The sequence below is a fragment of the Triturus cristatus genome, chromosome 6 (genome assembly GCF_964204655.1).
Source record: "Triturus cristatus chromosome 6, aTriCri1.1, whole genome shotgun sequence".
Lineage (NCBI taxonomy): Eukaryota > Metazoa > Chordata > Amphibia > Caudata > Salamandridae > Triturus > Triturus cristatus.
In genome coordinates this window covers 764,306,204-764,326,493 of record NC_140589.1, presented here as the reverse complement: position 1 = coordinate 764,326,493, position 20,290 = coordinate 764,306,204, and the positions used below count along the sequence as shown (strand labels likewise).

General features: G+C 44.2%; 1 protein-coding gene across 1 annotated transcript in view; it reads left to right on the top strand.

The window, feature by feature from the left end:
* Nucleotides 1-20,290, top strand: part of DCBLD1 (discoidin, CUB and LCCL domain containing 1) — a 190,975-nt gene that overhangs the window by 164,787 nt on the left and 5,898 nt on the right. Inside the window, exons 14-16 of the mRNA XM_085611297.1 lie at nt 13,144-13,231; nt 16,801-16,850; nt 16,952-17,071. Of these exons, the coding sequence (XP_085467423.1) occupies nt 13,144-13,231; nt 16,801-16,850; nt 16,952-17,071 (258 nt within the window). The remainder of the gene's footprint in view (nt 1-13,143; nt 13,232-16,800; nt 16,851-16,951; nt 17,072-20,290) is intronic.

Sequence of the window (20,290 nt, the reverse complement as noted above, 5' to 3'; positions counted from 1 at the left end):
AGCTTCTTGTCGGGCAGTGGTGTTAGTTTTATGGAAGATCTAGCAGAAGCATCCCATTGTATATTACATACAGCTAAAAGTGATTTGAAATGGATTCAGATTGAGCATAGTCGCACAAGATGAGGCAGGTAAGAGCGTTCTGTGTAAGTATTTGCAGCGCACCCCATGTGAGACAGTACATTTACTACATGCAACTGTGAAAGGTGATCACTTGTGTGAGAAATGCTGTGCCATCTTGTGAGTTGTCAGCCTTGGAATCCTGAAGAGAGCTTCCTGTCTCAATCTCCTTTGTGGTGTACAGTTGTTTTGTCTGCAAGGGTAAAGTTACTTTTTCGAAAGGTTTACTATTTATTATTATTTATTAGAACGCTGGAATGTTGGGAGCTCCATTGAAAACAATGGAGTGCTCTGGGCTTCTAATGGCCGGTAGACGCCCGTAGCTCCAACATTCCAATGTTTGTTCACAGCTGTTTCTGTGGGCAAAAGGCCTCATGGAGCTTGAGGGAATTCCAGTCCCCTCGGGTTCCCTGAGGCCTTTGTTTAACAAATTAGAACATTCTGCTTTCTAGGGGCAGAATGTTCTAATAGCCTTAGAGCCCTCCATAGCGAACTCTATTGGCCACTAAAGGCCCGCTCCATTGTTAAGGGCCCGAGCCAAAACACTGGAGCTGGTCTTTAATGGCAGGTAGAGTCCACTATGGCGGGCTCTAAGGCTATATTAGAACAATGGAGTGTTTGGAGCTCTTATGAAGACAGTGAAGTGACTCCGGGCAATAATAGCTGCTATAGACTTTCTCTTTTACCATTCCAAATACTGTCTTTCTGTATCTCCTGTTTCTTTTAGAACATTCTACCCTCTGGGTCAAACGTTCTAACCACATTATAGCCCTTCTGCCTCGGGCTACAATGTTGTTATAAGCCTTCACACCCGTTCCAGGCCTTTGCCTGGCCTATAACTTGGGTTCTGAGACTTTAACATTTGTTAAAGCCCTCAGCCATGGGCTCTTATGCTTAATTATTGAGGGCATGGAAGCAGGTCCCAAGAGGACACTGAAGCACTTCACGAACTATGTAAATTAATAAATTTCAGATTAATACTTCTAATTGCAGAATATTCACCTTTAGAATATTCTGTAGGTGCCATACTGCATTAAGAAAGTTTTCATAGCAATGCTGCTGTGCATTGCTAGGTGACGTCATGTGGCTCTGATTTCAGTTTAAGTCTCGGAAGTAACAGAGGAGGCATATATAAGCGCGACCCTTGTGTGCCGATGTCAGTTCATTACTTTCCGCACCTTCAAAGACTGATCCATAGGTGTGTTCCCTCTTCAATGGGTGTGCAGGGTAACAATGTCACCACCTAAAACTACAGTGTTCAAACCATTCCTTGATTGTCGAAAACAGATGTATGTAATGGACCCACATGATGTGTGCCTTTTGGGGGGTTTGGGGATTGGGGGCATGACTCCAACTCATGCTTTTAATGCATCCTCATGCAGCCTGGACCTGTCCTCTATGGGCCCTTACTTCAATTGAAGCACTGGATACTCTCATGGGCACTTGGTCTAAGTCTTTCTTTTGCCCACTGGTTAACAGGCATGTGGCCTGATGCCACAGACCAGCATCCAGCAACCCTGTTTTTTTATACAGCATACTATTCCTGAGAGTTCTGTGGTCCACGTTTCCACCAGCAAGGTGAATCCTAATTTAATCATCACTACCCACATGGACAGGGAGTCAAAAAGGATTGAGGCTTTTGGAAAACTGATGTTCTCTTCTGCCAGCCTAGCCTTGTGATCGGTCAACGCGGTTTGCTTACTAAGCCGAAATAAGCATGTCCTCTGGAGCATGGCCAGCGAGATCTTCCCTGGGGTCTTGGAAGAATTTAGGGCCTCCCTGGCTCAAACCATTAAAGGTGGTCACAATCTAGTCGAATAAGTCATACCTGCTAGGCTGAATACTACTGATTGCTTGGGACGAGCAGTCGGCACTATTGTGGAGTTCTGGTGTCATGTGTGGATGTGGTCCACAAGTTTTTGTCTGAAATGTTTAGTAATCCCTTATGGATATGCCTTTCAATGGCCACCGCCTATTTCATGAAAAAGCTGATTGTCTGGGAATGCTTTAAGGAAAGTTGGGCTGCAGTGCTTTGTTTTGGCCCCTTGATAACTGCCAGACAGTTTCCTCACCAGTTTCAGCCCTTCTGAGGGTACTGCAGAGGGTTGGTGTACAGGCATCCCCAAGCTCCTGCCTCCCCCCCCCCCCCCACCCCCTCACTGCAGTCACCCCTACTTAAGTAGCCAGAATCAGGCAGGCACTATTCATGTCCCCAGGGGATCGATCTTCCCAGTCCCCCTCTCCTGTGACATCAGCCTCCAAGCCACATTAACATGCCCTTAGCGACAGACTGCCAACATTTTCTCCCACTGTAGCAATCCAGCACATCTATCAGATGGGTCCTCCAGATAGTTCCAATCTGACCAAAAGCAGATGCCTCCTACATTAGCGCGACTATCGGAGAAGCATCTGTCCATCTTTCTATAAGAAGTGCATGCTCTACTTTTGAAAAGGATCATCGAGAGGGTTCCGGACTCAAGAACAGGAAAGGGTTTGTTACTACTGCTATTTCCTTGTGCCGAACAAGGGTGGAAGCCTTCATCCTATTTTAGATTCCCCCCTCCCTTAGAATGCCTTCCTGCGGAAAGAAAAAATCAAAATGCTCACACTTGCCCAGGTTTAGTCTGCCTTGGATCCAGGTGACTAGATGGTAGCCTTCAACCTGCAAGATGCATACATTCACCTGTCTGCCTGCAATCCCACAGATGTTACTTGCAGTTTAAGGTTAGTAAAGAACATTTCCAGTTTGCTGTGCTCTGCCTCGTCATTCCAAGCGCACCTCGGTTGTTAACAAAGTCGGTTTGCTTACTTCAAGGCCCTTAATACCAGACGGCCTCCCCTCCACGCCGGTAACACTCGTTGGATGCCTCCTCTCCCGCACTCCTGCATTCTTTTCCTAGACATTTTCCCCGTTCTTGTACCCGTGATTGCCTCACATCAAGGACCCCCGTCCGATCAGCACAATACCCCTGTAACCTGGTCCTGAAGATGACCTGAACTTATAACAGGTCGAAACGTCGTTGACTATCCAGTGCAACTATTGGTGCATCTCCACTGTTCACCTAAATTGCCTACCCTGCTGCATTTTTGTATTCCAATAGTCGTGAACCGTAAACCTTTGTGAATATTGTCATTACTGTTTATTTTTGCGCCGCCTCTCACTGTAACACTTGTCATTTGCACCATTCAACTTTTCACGAGCACTTATGTGGACTAGTACCCTTGGGCTACTTACACTTATTGTAAATAGTGCTGATACTGTTTCTCTGGCCTTAATCGACTTGAAATATCAACCACTCTTACATTTCTCAAACCAATCCTTCTGGCTCCCTGTCTTCCCTTTTTGCAACTAAATGTGCATGTCTTATTAACTCTCACTAATATTACCTGTTGAGCCATTGTTGTTTGTTACATAGAATTGACACCCGGTCTCAACTGGGTATACAGGGTGTCTACTGTTTGCTTCCCGCAACCACTGCATTGGCATGCAGAGCGCCGGTCCTTGACAGCTGCCATTCTGCAACATTGGCTCACCCATTCAGCAAGCACTGTTGACTTGCCAGCCAGGTCTGAGGGGAAGGGCACTTTGCCTGTTTAACCCTGCAGGATTTTTTGAACTGAGCCCACTCCAAAGACCCTCCACCTTTGGGAGGTACTGCTTTTGTGTATATTCTAAAGGTGAGGAATATGCAGTTAGCAGTGTCCATTGAAAGAACAAGTTAATTACCTTCGGTAACACTATTTTTGGTGAATACTCTATGTAACAGCAGATTCCTCCCTGCCGTGCAACCAACCTATTCAGTGAAGTGGTCTCTTATTATCATCTAAAATGGTTCCATATTAGAGATCTGCACACTGGTACCAGCAATTGTTTTGTGCTTTCTGCCTGAGGGTGCGGAAAGAGTCAAGCCAGAAATGGATGTTAGTGCACAGGGGTGTTGCTTTTAAACAGCTCTGTTATGTCTGAGAGGAAAGAAGTCAACTTTGAGCGTCATGGCACCATCTAGCGGTGTTAATGAAAACTTTCCAGATCGGCTCCTGAGGAATAGTCTAAAGGTGAGGAATCTGCGGTTGTGTAGAGTATCCACCAGAAAGAACACACACTGTGCAGTGCATAGCGATCACTTACACTCTGTCAAGGGGAGCAGCTTCTTTGTACTTTCCAGTTTACCAACAAGCCATTGAGTTTGCCCAGAAAAGACTAAGGCTGGCAGTCCTCAGGAGATGAACCTACAGTCACTCAAGAGCGCAACATAGATGAAAATCGGTGTATTATTAGTTTAGATAATAGATAAACTACTTTCTGACATGGTGTGTATTAATATTAATTTTATTATTATTTTCATCCTCAACAAAACCACAAAATTAACATCTGCTTTGCCCCAATGCTGTTCACTGCACATGGATTCATATTCAGTATCACAATATTTTGTCTTTTTTTTTTATTAAACTGCAAAAGTGTAATCAATTGATGTTGGTTCAGGAACTATTAGAATGTATACAACTAAACCTAAGTTACCAAACCTATCATTCAGGGTTCTTAAATTTAGCTTCAGCTATACCAATTCGGCCATTTTTAATGAGAGAGTCTGCTTGGCCGTTTTTTTTTTTTTTTTTATAATCATTTTTATTGAGTTTCCAATGTAACCAAACAAACAGCACCATTCAGAATTACGTCGCATGGGAATAGTCCAGGGTAAGCACATTTCATATTGATATAAAAGGTGACATACATGAAAATCAAAGGCCCAAATCCCTAGAAGCATTCCGTAGATCCAGCCAACCCACCTTAAAACTCTATCACCCCCACCCACTTCCCCCATATTCGGCGAAATTTCCCGGGGCATCCCCTGGCCACATAAAGAGGTTGTTCCTGGGCGGCACACCAGTCCACCCCCCTACACCAACGCGACAATGTTGGTGCTGTAGCAGTCCGCCAATGGGCAGCGATATCTCTTTGCTGCCACCAAGGCCGTGCTAAGAAAAAGCTTTTCGGCTCTGCTACCATCCAGACCATCAGTTATGCCCAATAGAATAGGCGTAGGAGTCAGAGGGACCTCCCAGCCCAAGACCTCCGTCAATTCTCCTGTTAAGGACTCCCAGTACCTCTGTATCGCAGGACAAAGCCACATCATGTGATAGAAGTCTGCGCTGGGATGGGAGCAGCGGGGGCAAAGGGCATCCGACCGGAGCCCTGCGCTGTGAATTGGCCGTTTTTACTGGCCAGATAACGGCATGATCAGCATAATTGCAATCACTCCAATTTTAAAAATGGGTAGGAAACTGCAGTTTTAAATAACTTTTGTTTAGGCACATATCACTTATCACATTGACCACTTCTTTCAATTGAGTTTGAAAAGCGTAAGTTTTTCTGCATTGTTGTTACAATACAAATAGTGTGTAGTTTTTTTCTAAATACATGTTCGAGGCATATGAGCTGCAGATCACACACTATGCATAGATCGCCATCTGGTGTTGGGCCCGGATGTTTGCACTTGTTTTTGTCTTGGAAAAGTCTTTGGCAGTCACGAGATAGGTGACTCCTCCTTTGGATGATAGTGCGCATGGGCATCGGCACCATCTTCAGATTGTTTTCTTTCCGCCATAGGGCTCGGATGTGTTTCTCACGCTCCAGTTCGGAACCGTCACCTATTCCACTCTCGACGCGCAATCCTTCACCCTTCTCCGATATTGTTTTCGATTGCGATCCCTAGTCGTTGCGCATCTCTTCAACATCGAAGTCATCGACGAAGGCATTCGGGCCTACTTAAGCCTTGGTATCTGGCTCATGGAAAGGACACCATTCAAGAAATGTCCTCAATGTGGGTCGAAATTTCCCCACACCGATCTGCATGAGGAGTGCAACCTCTGCTTGTCTCCGGAGCACGAGGCCAGAGACTGTGCGGCTTGTGCCTCTTTCCGCTCCAAGACGACCATTCGAGATCGTCGAGCCAGGAGATCAATGGCTCGCTCGTCGGCACCCATTCCTGATGACATCTTCCAGGAGGGCGTTGATGTACCAAAACAGGAGCGAATCGATGAATGCCCCGTCAGCGCCTCCAAAGCCGATGACTCCGACCTCGAGGACATCACTCCTGGGCAGCGGTTCGTAAGTAAAGACGTCGACCCCGACCCACTCCCTACACCATCGAAAAAGGCTTCGGTCACACCTTCATGTTCGGGCCCAGGTGCACACCGAGAGACTGCATCCCATGCCTCCGCCCTCGGGCCCGGCAAAGAAGCTTACTAAGCCTTCAGGCGACTCGGGCTCGAGTCAGTGTACCGTCGGCACCGAGCAGTCACCGGCACCGGAAAAGAAACCGCCCTCCTCCTCCGTGCCGATCGCTGCTTCCACATCCAAGCACTCTGCACCGAAACCTACAGGCACCGTTCCATCGACTCCGAAAAAAACACTCGGATCCGAGCAAAAAGCTGATCCCTAAAGCTTCCGATTCACACCCTTCGGAACCGAAAAAAGCCTCGGAACCCAAAAAACACCCGGTTCCACAAACGCCCACAGAGACTGTAAAACATCACAGTTCCAAGCCAAAGGACCACAAAACCGTTCCAGAGTCGGTGCCGCGAAAGTCTTCCGAACCGAAACGGTCGGCGCAGAAAGACCTGCCTCTATCAGAAGAGCTATTTAGACCAGACCCTAAACAGAAAACTCTTCTAAAAGACCCTAAAACTGGTCAGCTGACTTTGAGTTCAAAGAAGAGACCATTGGATACGCCTGTACCGGCTCCACCACCTAAAAAAAGGGACATTGCAACATCTCCCCTCAGGGTCCCTTCTCCACCTCCCCCCCCCCCCCCCCCCCCCCCCCCACACCATTCTCTTGCACCATCTCCTCCACCAATGGATGATGATGATGACACCACTGATGACACAGGAGGGGGTGTGGATGATGAGCCACTAGGGGGCGCACCTTATTCCCCTGACCCCTGGGAAGATTACAGTACGTCAGATGTCCCTAATGTTCCACAGGATGACATCTACCCCTCCAGGCCTTCCCCTCCGGAGGACACAATGGGTTTTCATCAGCTTCTCCACAGAGCTGCCCAATACCACAGGGTTGACTTACATACTGACCCTGTGGAAGAAGATTTCCTTATGGACACCTTTGATAACCCACAAAGGTCCACCACTATTCTGCCCATGCTAAAAGGAGTCCCCAAGCATGCACCTGAGGTATTTAAAGATCCTGTCAGGGCTAGGGTTATTAACCCCAGGATCAAGAAAAAATACAAGGCTGCCCCAGCAGATCCAGCTTACATTAAGGGCCCCGTACCACTAGACTCCCTTGTAGTCTCCAATGCTAGAAAGAGGGCCAACTCTCGGACATCAGGGGATGCTCCACCCCCCGATAAAGAGTCCAAACTCTTAGACGCCTCTGTTAAAAGAACCGCATCACAGTCAGCTGACATATGGCGTATCGCCAACACTCAAGCACTGTTAGCCAGGTAGGATAGGGCACATTACGACCAGCTAGAAACCCTATTGCAACACCTCCCGGACAAATATAAGGACAAGGCCAATCACCTTATACAGGAGGGGAAACTCATCACTAACACCTCCATTCGTTGCGCGCTGGACGTGGCAGATAGCGCCTCCAGAGCTGTCAACACAAGTGTTCTCCTGCGTAGACATACCTGGCTACGCATTTCACGTTTTAAACCTGAAGTACAAAGTTCCATCTTAAACCAACCATTCGATCAGGAACACCTATTTGGCCCTGATGTAGATTCATCTCTTGAAAAGATGAAGAATGACATGGACACAGCTAAATCAATGGGAGCCTTTCAAACGCAAACTCCCAGACGTTCCTTTCGTCGTTCCTCTTACAAGGGCACCTCCAGAGGCTACTCCTCTGACAGCCCCTCCACCTCTTATAAGACTCCCACCCAGTCTACATTCACCAGAGAGGAGGCTACAGAGGCAACAATAACAAAGGTAGAGGCAAGACCAACAACACCCGCTCTGCCTCCTCCCCTACCCAATGACTTCCCGGCCCATTCCACTCCGGTCGTGGGACGTTTACAACAGTTCCTGCCTGTTTGGAGCAACATCACCACCGACAGGTGGGTGAGACAAATCGTTCAATCGGGTTACTGTCTAGAACTCACCTCTACCCCCCCCCCAAACATACCACCCAAACAGTGCCCAATGTCGTTAGAACATTTATCACTGCTCAAGCAGGAAGTCAACTCCCTCCTAGAACCAGTTCCCCTGCACCAACAAAACACAGGAGTTTACTCTCTGTATTTTCTCATACCAAAAAAAGACGGCTCTCTGAGACCTATTCTGGACCTCCGATCCCTAAACCTCTATCTACAGTCAGACCATTTTCACATGGTCACTCTTCAGCAGGTCGTTCCTCTTCTTTCACAAGGCGACTTCCTTGCCACTCTAGATCTCAAGGACTCCTACTTCCATATTCCTATTCACACATCTCACAGGAAATATCTCAGGTTCGTAGTGGACGGTCAACACTACCAATTCAAAGTACTCCCTTTCGGTGTCACCACCGCACCCCGGGTATTCACCAAGTGCCTGGTGGTAGTGGCAGCTCATCTAAGAAGACAACACATTCACGTCTTCCCATATCTGGACGACTGGCTCATAAAAGCCAGCTCATACAGTCAGTGTGTACACCACACTCACGCCACCATTCAACTACTCCACGACTTGGGGTTTACAGTAAACCACGCAAAGTCTCATCTACAACCGTCCCACATACAACAGTACCTAGGTGCCACAATAGACACCTCAAAAGCGCTCGCTTATCCTAGTCCTGCCAGGATAGCACGCATTCAAACCCTCATAACCAAATTTCAGCCTCAACACTCTCTTCCAGCTCGAGTGTTCATGCAACTCATAGGGATGATGGCCTCTTGCATATTCATAGTGCCTCACGCAAGATGAGTCCTCTCCAAGAGTGCCTAGCACGCCTATGGAACCAGGCTCACGGTCAGTTAACAGATCTGGTGTTAGTAGATGGTCGCACTCATCGCTCTCTGCAGTGGGGGAACACCAAAAACATTCCCAAAGGGCGACCGTTCCTAGAGCCAATTCCACAGATTGTCCTGACAGCAGACTCATCGCTCTCCGGCTGGGGAGCTCATCTTTTACATCACACCATGCAGGGCAGGTGGACTCCTCAACAGAAATTACTCCACATCAACCACCTGGAGTTCATAGCCATATTCCTAGCCCTAAAGGCAATCCAGAAGCAAATATAAGGCAAGGCTGTCCTAGTCGGCACGGACAACATGACAGCCATGTACTACATACAGAAACAAGGTGGGGACACATTCTCTACAGCTCTCTCAACTAGCACAAAGCATATGGAGATGGGCTATACCGCAGAACATTTTTCTCCTAGCCCAACAACATAGCCTATCTGTTAAGTCGTCAAATGCAACAGATTCACGAGTGGAAACTTCATCCGCAAGTTCTTCAACCATTTTTTTCAAATGTGGGGCAAACCACACATAGACCTCTTCGCCACACACAAACGCCAAATGCCCAAGCTTCGCTGCCAGATTCCCTCACTCATTGTCCAAAGGCAATGCGATATTGATGAATTGGTCAGGCAGATTTGCGTACGCTTTTCCGCCTCTCCCACTCATTCCACTGGTGGTGCGAAAGCTACAGCAACACTCACTGACTCTCATTCTAGTTGCTCCAACTTGGGCCAGACAACCATGGTACACCACGTTACTGGAACTCTCTGTAGTTCCTCACCAAAAAATACACCTCTCCCTACGCCGCTTAACCCAGAATCCTAGAGATCAGACACCCAGACCCAGCTCAGCTCAACCTTGCAATCTAACTCCTGAGGTCTTAGAATTTGGTTACCTTAACCTTCCCCCTGACTGTATGAACGTTATTAAGGAGGCTAGACGTCTCACCACTAGAGCCTGCTATGCAGCCAAGTGGAAAAGATTCATTATATATTGTCATAACAACACCATCAATGCCCTATATGTATCTATCCAACACATCATAGATTACCTACTACATCTCCAAAGGTGTAACTTAGCTTATACATCTATCAGGTTGCACCTCGCTGCCATAGCGGCCTATTTACTAAATAAGGTAAGTGCAGTGGACAACCCAATATACCCTTGAGGGCTCGGGCAAATATGAATAAACAGGTAGAAAGGTGCCTTCAATGGATTTGTTTGGTAAATAATTTGTATAATTTCGATTCTTAATTAAAGGTAGGGCAGTTATATACCTACAAATGTATTAATTATCACTTTTTCAATACTTAAATCAGCTTAGTTTGTCAGAATCAGGATTGAATAAGGTGTGAGTGAATCATCACATATTAACCTGAATACAATAAATTCAATAAACCAAAAGGAGGAGAAACAAGCAGGTGTATATATAAAAATTTAATTTATATTTCTAGTTCAAAAAAGGGTACTTCAAATTACAACAATTAAATACAGTGAAAGGAAATATTTCAATATTTGATGCCTTCACTTTCAAATTGATCCAACACTTTTTCACAACAATATATAGCCATTTCTCTGGAAAACAGTGTGATTGTCGACGTTTCGGTCTTTAGGTTTTCTTTAACAAGATCATCCTCAGGACAATTTTATTTACAAGGTTGACCCCTCAAATCACTGCGGGTTATTTTATCCACTGAAAATCAAGCGGGACGTCCTAAATTCGTAACTAATCAGTATATTGTAGTCAAAGAAATTCAGTTGATTGTCAAAAAGCTCCCGTCTTAATCTGTAGGTTATTTAAATCTCAAAAGAGCCTCTGTGTGGCAAAACTACTCTTGTGTCTGTTTACCGACACCGTTAAACACTCAAGTGGTCGTGAAGATGTCAGCGAATTAATCTGGCTGTTCTGAAGGTTTGAGTCTTGCATGCACGTCCAGATGTGCATGCAAGACTCAAACCTTCAGAACAGCCAGATTAATTCGCTGACATCTTCACGACCACTTGAGTGTTTAACGGTGTCGGTAAACAGACACAAGAGTAGTTTTGACACACAGAGGCTCTTTTGAGATTTAAATAACCTACAGATTAAGACGGGAGCTTTTTGACAATCAACTGAATTTCTTTGACTACAATATACTGATTAGTTACGAATTTAGGACGTCCCGCTTGATTTTCAGTGGATAAAATAACCCGCAGTGATTTGAGGGGTCAACCTTGTAAATACAATTGTCCTGAGGATGGTCTTGGTAAAGAAAACCTAAAGACCGAAACGTCGACAATCACACTGTTTTCCAGAGAAATGGCTATATATTGTTGTGAAAAAGTGTTGGATCAATTTGAAAGTGAAGGCATCAAATATTGAAATATTTCCTTTCACTGTATTTAATTGTTGTAATTTGAAGTACCCTTTTTTGAACTAGAAATATAAATTCAATTTTTATATATACACCCGCTTGTTTCTCCTCCTTTTGGTTTATTGAATTTATTGTATTCCGGTTAATATGTGATGATTCACTCACACCTTATTCAATCCTGATTCTGACAAACTAAGCTGATTTAAGTATTGAAAAAGTGATAATTAATACATTTGTAGGTATATAACTGCCCTACCTTTAATTAAGAATCGAAATTATACAAATTTACCAAACAAATCCCTTGAAGGCACCTTTCTACCTGTTTATTTACAAAATAGGCAACACTTATCACTTTTCAGAGTACCTGCCATCAACGCATTTATGGAAGGCCTCAAAAGATTAATTCCTCCCAGAGTAACACCCTCACCTGTTTGGAATTTAAACCTAGTTCTCACAAGACTAATGGGTCCTTCCTTTGAACCTCTACATAAATGTGAGCTACAGTTTTTAACATGGAAGGTTGCCTTTTTAGTGGCCATCACTTCTCTTAGAAGAGTTAGTGAGCTCCAAGCACTAACCATTCAGGAACCTTTCTTACAAAGACATCATAATAAGGTTGTTCTCCGAACGAATCCTAAAGTTATTTCTCCCTTCCACCTCAATCAGTCTGTACAGCTGCCAGTGTTCTTCTCGCAACCACAAACAGTCGCAGAAGGAGCTCTTCATACTCTAGATGTTAAAAGAGCATTGCTTTATTACATTGAGAGAACACAATCTTTTCGTAAGACCAAAACAACTTTTTGCATCTTTCTCACCACCACATAAAGGCAACTCCATATCAAAATCTGGGATAGCTAGGTGGATTGTCAAATGCAAACAGATTTGCTATCACAAAGCAAAACGTACATTATCAGTTCCCCCTAAAGCCCACTCTACCCGAAAGTTAGGGGCTTCAATGGCATTTTTAGGGAACATTCTCTTAGATGACATCGGCAAAGCAGCTACATGGTCTACACCGCACACATTCACAAAGCACTATTGTGTAGATGTGCAAACAAAACAGCAAGCAATTGTGGGCCAGGCTGTACTCTAAACATTATTTCAAACTACTGCAACAGAAACTGGTGGTCGCCGCTAAAGAGGGGTACTGCTAGACAATCTATGCATAGTGTATGATCTGCAGCTCATATGCCTCGAACGGAAAATGCTACTTACCAGTATGCATCTGTTCTTGGCATGTAAAGCTGCAGATCCATACACACCCACCCACCTCACCGGCTACCTTTATCTGTTCCAGTATTATCTTATTTAGATACAGCACACATGGGTATCTTATCTGTTTCTCACAAAACTCCATAATTTCCCTGCTGGCGATGGAGCTGATGCCCATGCGCACTATCATCCAAAGGAGTAGTCGCCTATCTCGTGACTTCCAAAGACTTTTCCAAGAAAAAAACAAGTGCAAACATCCGGGCCCAACACCAGATGGCGATCTATGCATAGTGTGTGGATCTGCAGCTCTACGTGCCAAGAACAGATGCATACTGGTAAGTAGCATTTTCCTTTCGCAAACTGAGCATTGTTATCAAATTATGATCTTTATCCGTTAAATCATAGCAAAGCTGTGTAAGTTGATACATTTCTATCAGATTTAAGAGAAAACTGCAATTAGTCTAATATTTCCTTTTCTTTTTTCTCTGTTGTAGGACTGAAAGTTGCAATCATAGTTGCCCCAGTAATCCTGTCTCTCTTGCTCCTGATTGGTGGTATTTGTGCCTGTGCAACTTTAAGAAAGTATGTTGCTCAACTATCTTTAGTGTTTTAAAAAGACAAAACAAATTGTCAATGGAAGTACTAATGGACGTTTTAAGTTGACATGATTCAGAAATCAGTGCATAGTTTGTTTAAATTTGTTACTACTGATAGAAGATGTATTTTAATTGAAGAAAGGCTATGTCCAATCCTCAAAAGTAAATGAACAACTACTTGTAGGTCTGTGGATATTCATGCACCTTTTGTATGTAAATTCCCACTCTGGATACGCTCTGTGTGCCTCCTTTCAAGGACAGACGTAAGTGCAGGAAGAGCTCCCCCAATTTAATTGGGGAGTTTAGGGAAAGAGTGTTGTCCAAAAGAGAAACGAGTCAAAGTTATTGTTCTAGGTCACATTTATGTCAGATTTTCGTTTGCAAAATGTTTGAAAGGGTGGCATGAGCTTGTGCGGGTTTCAGGATTATTCTGTGAATCCGGTGGGAAGTCTGTGAAAGTTTGACCTGCCCTTGTGGTCTCTTGCCCCAGAATCAGTTTTCTGCTTATTGGCTAGCGGAGCCTTTCCTAGAGACACATCATCTTGCTATTTGGTTTCCGGGTACTACCCTTCCATCCGGGGGTGAAGAGTGTGAGACCCTACTTAGCACATACTGAGAGTCAAGTTGGGTGTGCCATTGGCTGCAAACAAAACAGTAGGGCCAGCTGACAAGGATTTGGGGTTCTGGTTATCCTTCATGCAAGAATTGAATGGGTGCTCAGATGGAGGGAAGGGTGGATCGCCGATGAGGAGAGCTGGCCCTGTAAACGGGACACAGTAGGCAGCCTGGATTTTAGAGTAACTCTGAGGGACAAATAGTGCACACAGAAGTGGGCTCAGGGATAACAAAGAACATATTATTTCTAGAATTGTTCCCAACTATTGTGGCTCTGACAAAATGGAGAGCAAGACTATGCAACATGAATCTGACACTATGGTCTGATAACCAACCTGTAGTACACACTATTAACATGGGGACAGCCAAATGTACACTAGTGCTGAGGCTACTGAGAAGTCCGGCGAAGTTGCATTTGTCAGGAAACATGAAGGTGAGGGCGAGGCACGTTCAAGGGATCAATAATGCTCAAGCGGATGCGCTCTCTCGTTTCCAGATGGGGAAATTCAAGGAACTGGTTCAAACAGTATAGTGTATTGATCCCCTTCCAAGTGGAGCTGTGGTCCTTAAAAGATGCTGGTAGAGCACTCATTGGCACCTAAGACAGCGCAGAGGTATGCCACTTACAAAGAAACGTTGAGTAAATGAATGGTGCCGCACTCTTTCAAAGAAACAGCGAGTACAGCCCGAGCCGCAGACAGTTTGTGAAGTGGGCATTTGATCACAACAAAACCAGATCTTGGGCACGAGCACATTTGGCAGCAATAGCCCATTTTGCTAAGCTTGCCACTTGGGAAGATCCAACAACAGCTCCCTACCTCAGAGCAGCAATGAAGGGTTGGCGGCTCCTAGAGGGGGTGAAGGTGGACAAACGGAGGCCCATTGCGTTCAGCATGCTGTCACACCTGCTAGGGGGTTCTGCCTCAGATATGCACAGACGCATCAAAAGTTACTCTATTCAAAGCAGCCTTCATGCTCGCCATCTTCGGGGCCTTTAGAGTACGCAAGTTGGTAGCTCTATCTAAAAATGAAATAGTAAGAGTCCCGGGACACATGGAGGTGATGCCGAGGAGATCCAAGACTGATCAAGAGGCAAAGGGTACGGTAGTAAAGCTGCAGGGCCTGTCAAGCTGCGATGTGTCGGATGCAGTGGATGCGGGAGTAAAGGGCAATCCGCCCCGCAGGGAAAAGTCTGCTATACAAACACAACAACAGGTAGTGCCTGAGCAGGTTCCAGTTTCAGGTGGTGCTGAGGATGGCACTCACAAAGGCCGGTTTACAAGCAGCAGAGTTTAGCACTCATTCCTTTCCCATTGGGAGAGCACCAACAGCTGCTAGGTGGGGGCTTACAGAGGAGGGCATCAAGAATGTAGGAAGATGGCGATCAAGCACCTACAAACGCTATGTGAGGCTCTCACAGAGGCTTGTACCATAACAATCTGCTACCCATTCTTAACTGTATTTTTTTTGGGATGGGGAAAGTGGCCTGTAATCTGTTAACTAACTAACTGTGCTAGACAAAAAATATCTCCTGGAGGAGGAAAAGTCACTATTGTGTTCACTACTTTTGGTTCCATGTCTTTTCTGATATTGAGATGAGTTTTTTCGAGTACAGGTCCTGACTTTGTAAGCAGGGAAAATCAATTGCCTTTTTATAAGATATTATAAGGAATGGTAAATGTTGTGGGTTATGCGGGCTGGATTTATGAGAGCCCTACATTCAAAATCACAGAAGTTTGCTGATAAAACATAAAGCTTTCACGGTTGACAGTGGATGTGATCTGCAGGGCACAGGTTCAAATTCAGGCATGGCCAGCTCAAAGGGTGGTAAATTGAGTACCATTGCGTGTTAAACACAGTATGACCATGTATTATTATTGTTGTAGTTCTTGTTACTGATTATTATTTTAATTGTTATTTTTGTTATTGATAAGTAAATGATATATTCTTGTAATACTCCGGTTTTTCTTTATCTTGACCTCAAACGCCAGTCTGTTACAGCTCTACATCATGCAGTTTGATGGTTCTCTGTCCTTTTCCTCCATTTCTTGCCTGGCATGCTCTATTCCCCTGGTGTGCAGCAAAATATATTTTTCGAGATCCGTCCTACATATTCGGCTTGCAATTCCCAACTTGTCTAAATCTCCCTGCAGCTCATTCCGCTCTCAGCCCATGCCATCATTTGTGTACACTATTTGAGCATACTTGGCCGCCAGCAAAAGCAGGATTCATCCGCTCTAGTTTCAGAGCATGCTTTTGTTTGTGCCTCATTTGGGGTTATTATTTTAACAACTGTAGGTCTGTACAACCTGCAAAGTCAAAGGTTTAGAGTTAGCGGTCTTTTTTGTTCATAATGAGTATATTCGTAAGCTAATTGACATCACTTGCATTCAGTGACTCAGTTATACTTATAGACAGAAACGCTGTTTTATTTTGAGTTATTACTTACTGCCTACTTCATAGAGGGCTTTGATTTGTCAATTTCTGTTTCAGGATGAGGTGTTGCTCTTTGAACTTGACTTTCTTGTGTTACACTTTTTGTATTCTTGTAAACTGTAAACGCTTTCACATTTTCCCCCATGTCTCTTTACCAGCAAATGTCTGGAACAAGGCGGCCTGACACATTCTTTCTGTAGAAAGGGATTTTTAATTTATCATCACAATTCAAATTAATTCAAGATTTTAACCAAGCGTGTTTTTTCTGATATTTTATGAATTGTTTTTATAAGACGAGGCCGACAAGTATTCTAAAACCGTCTCTAAGCAGACCTGAAAAGGAACATGAATTCCTTTAATTACATTTAACTGATATAGAAGAAAAGAGGCAAAGTCAATAAGGAAATAATACTTATGTGGACAATACTTTTGTTGATATAGCATACAGTCGTATTAAATATCACCACAGAAGCTCACACCCCCTAAAATTGGTATTTCTTGCAGGAAAAAGACTCAAGGAAGTGGCATTGGGTTAAGCAAAGCCCAAGAAACAGGTTGGTAAAAATATTCTTTTGGTCTGATTGTGTGGTAACTCACGAAGGCTAGCAATGCCCCTTAAACTGTCCATCCTTGTTTTTTGTTGTTTCTGTCATAGGTTGTTGGAAGCAAATAAAACAGCCCTTTGCCAGACAGCAGTCAACCGAGTTTACCATCAGCTATAGTAATGACAAGGACACCGTACAAAAATTAGATTTGGTGACTTGTGACATGGCAGGTAACTATAACATTTTTTGTTACCCTCACTAGTGCTTTGGTTGCTTATTGTGTCACTGAAGAAGGGAAAGTATTTTTGATGACTAAAATACCAACTTGCTGTATGTATGTATGAATGAAATGATGTATGCAGTATGGAAGATTGTAATCCAGTGGTTTCACATAGTTGTTCTTTGTGTAATGTGTATGCTTGCAATTTTAGAGTTGACACAAAGCGCTCAGAGTTCATTAAGTAAATAGGCTCTATTCCCGACCAGTACAGAATGGCAGAGAAAATGCTTGTTGCCCTGTCCTTGGTTCACATCCAAAATCTGTGGAATATAAAGTTAGATCTGGGACGGCTACTAGGACACTAAAACTAATTGGTTTGACCCATTCTAAATTGGCATATTTCTCTATCATTATATCCTTCACCGTACATTGGAGAAATGCTTAATTTGAGACAGTGGTTTCCGGTGCTCGACAACTGCACATTGTCAACAACAGCACTTCTGACATTCTACCACAAGGTGGCAGTGTTGTCTAATACAGAGAAAAGTATGATAACCGTTGTTTAGTAATTTAATATGCATTAAAATGACTGCCACCAAAGCCACTCTTAGTTGTGGGGTTCTGGAATAGTCTGAATCGTCGCTCTTGTAAGAAGAGTGTCATGGTTAGTAGTTGCGTTGGTACTGTCATTGGCAACGCTGGCAGGGGCAATGGATGGTGCAAGCTCCAGTGGCCTCCTAATGAGGGCCCTTGCACATACTTTTTTTTTCTCTCATTCAAATTAAGCATTGCATTGGAGGCACGTAGAACTTCTCTATGTACAAATCATGCCACCATTGATTCACAGTTATTCCATTCACAGTTAAAGCTACACCTTAATTGTTGTGGCCCCTTTCTGCTCTTGCTCATTGGCATACTCCGTTCCAGTCTTGCATGATACAAAGTTTCTAAGAGCCTACATTTCAGGCTTTAAAGCAGGTGTCTCCAACCAGTCGATTGCGAGCTACCAGACACCGTCAAAGTAGCCCACCGCCTTGAGTTCCTTTATAAATAAGCACAGGGTCACATTTTCCTTTTAACATTAAGGGAAGGCTGTTTACTTATTATTATTACCATCAGGCTACAGTTAGCAGGGCCTGATGATGAGCAATGCAGATTTATGAGCCAGGCTGGGTCACAGAGGTGAAGCACTGAAGTATTTAACTCTTAAATAAAAGTTCCTGCGGACTCAATATTGGAGCATGAGAACAAAACTATGTATCTGGAATGCTTTTTAAATGGGAGAAAATTAAAATGAAAAGATACCTTAATGATTGGCATAGAAGCATAAACAAGCTTTGCTGGAGAACTGAGGGCCACCAACTTAGAGAGGTAATACACCACAAGCCAAATAAAACTCAACCACATTTGCGATGGACTGCTCAGCCCATCATACATGTATAAGTTGAATTTATTCTCTAGCAAGCTATGGGTCTTGAGCTCTAATCTTGTGCCTCTGTGAGGTGACCGTGCACAACTGAAGACCTGTGAGTGGTACCAAAAATGTATGGTGATATTCCACTCAAACACCAATATGGTTGAGCCTCCTCTGAGCTTTCCAGATGCTTTGCAATGCACAGGTCCCTTCACATACTGGGCATGGATACCCCACACATCCAAACGAGGGTTGTAGGCTAGAGCACCAGAAGTACTTGAGTTACCTTGTATTACCTTGAGTTAACTTGTATGTATATATGGTTATTTATACACTGCACTCCTAGCTGGGAAGCAACTGAATGTAAGTTCGAAGGACCATCATTTTATTACTAGGACTTGCATTTTAATGGGTGATGAGTGAGTTCCTATTGTGGAAGGGGTAACATACCTTATACTTGTTTGAATTGTAGGAGCTTTGCGGTGATCCTGAGATCATCAGGGTTATGTTGTTCGATATCCTAGAAGCGAAGACTGGAAAGGCCGGCCTGCTCTTTTATTTTTTATTGCATATTTTATTTTCTTGCCAGCTAATGTCATGACTTCTGGTTTGGCACTGGCTCTCTGAGGTGGTTAATTTCCTGGCAAGGTATGTTGGGCTGACATTTCTGATGGCCTTGTAGGTGATGCATTTGGTTGTTAAAATGCAGGCCAAGAGGAGAAGTATATGAAGGTTCCCCCAGTGTGGCGGTACTGTGGTCTTGCTTCCAAAGCCCTTGATCAGGCAGGTTACTTTGTGGAAGATAAGTTGAAGCGGTGCCATAGTGAGTTCATGTCAGCCATGGTGCAGAGCATTGCCTTCATCCTAATGTGAGAGGACCGTGGCCTACTTTGTGAGTATGAAATCACTTTCAGGATTGAAAAGTTTACATTTCTTCAGGAAGGAGAGACCACGCTGTCTTTGTTTTCCTAGAGATATGTTCTATGAAATAGTTATTTGTTGGGGACGAATCAGGTGATTTTTCACTGATGATCTGTAGGGGGTCAATCACTCTTGTTCTAGTTGGCGAGTCATAATTAGATTTGTGGTTGTTTGGAGCTACTCATCTCTGTTGAGACAACCTTCATGGAGGTACTGGATATCATGTTCTGGAGTAGCATCGTCAGCTAAGGAGACTTTAAGGTAAAGGTGGATGCCAATTACATGTTTGTGGATCTTAATGTCATTGGTGAGAAGGGATCTTCTAAGCGGTTCTATCCTGAGGTTGAAGATTATGCAAGAAAAAAGGGATCCTTGAAGAACTTTGCATTAGAAGGGGAGCTTCTGGGATATTGTGGGTCCTACTTGGATGAACTATTGGCATGGCAGGAGGTGGACCATTGCAGGACTGTTTCAGAGAAATCTGTGCATTTTATCAGGGTTTAACTCCATGAACAGTGGTCAACTGTGGCAAATGCTTCAGAGAGGCCATGCTGGATCCGGAGGCACTGCTCATTTTTTTCATTAGTCTATAAGTGGCAGGTGTCTCTGTGGTACAGTGTGGGCTGAAACTAGATTCATAGTCCCTTTAGAAGATCATTCTTGCTGATTTGCCCCAGGAGTTGGGTGGTGATTTATTTCTCTGTGGTCTTTCCGAAGAAGAATAGTAGGTGATGGATTGTTGTTGGTGAGATCGTCTGGGTCCAAACTTAGTATCTCCAGTAATGGGAAGATCTGTTCTGTCTCAAGAGCATCTGGAGGCATTCCTTGGCTAAGGGAGGAATTGATGATGGTGAGATTGGGAGCAGTGGTTCTTCCTTGAAGAGATTAATGATG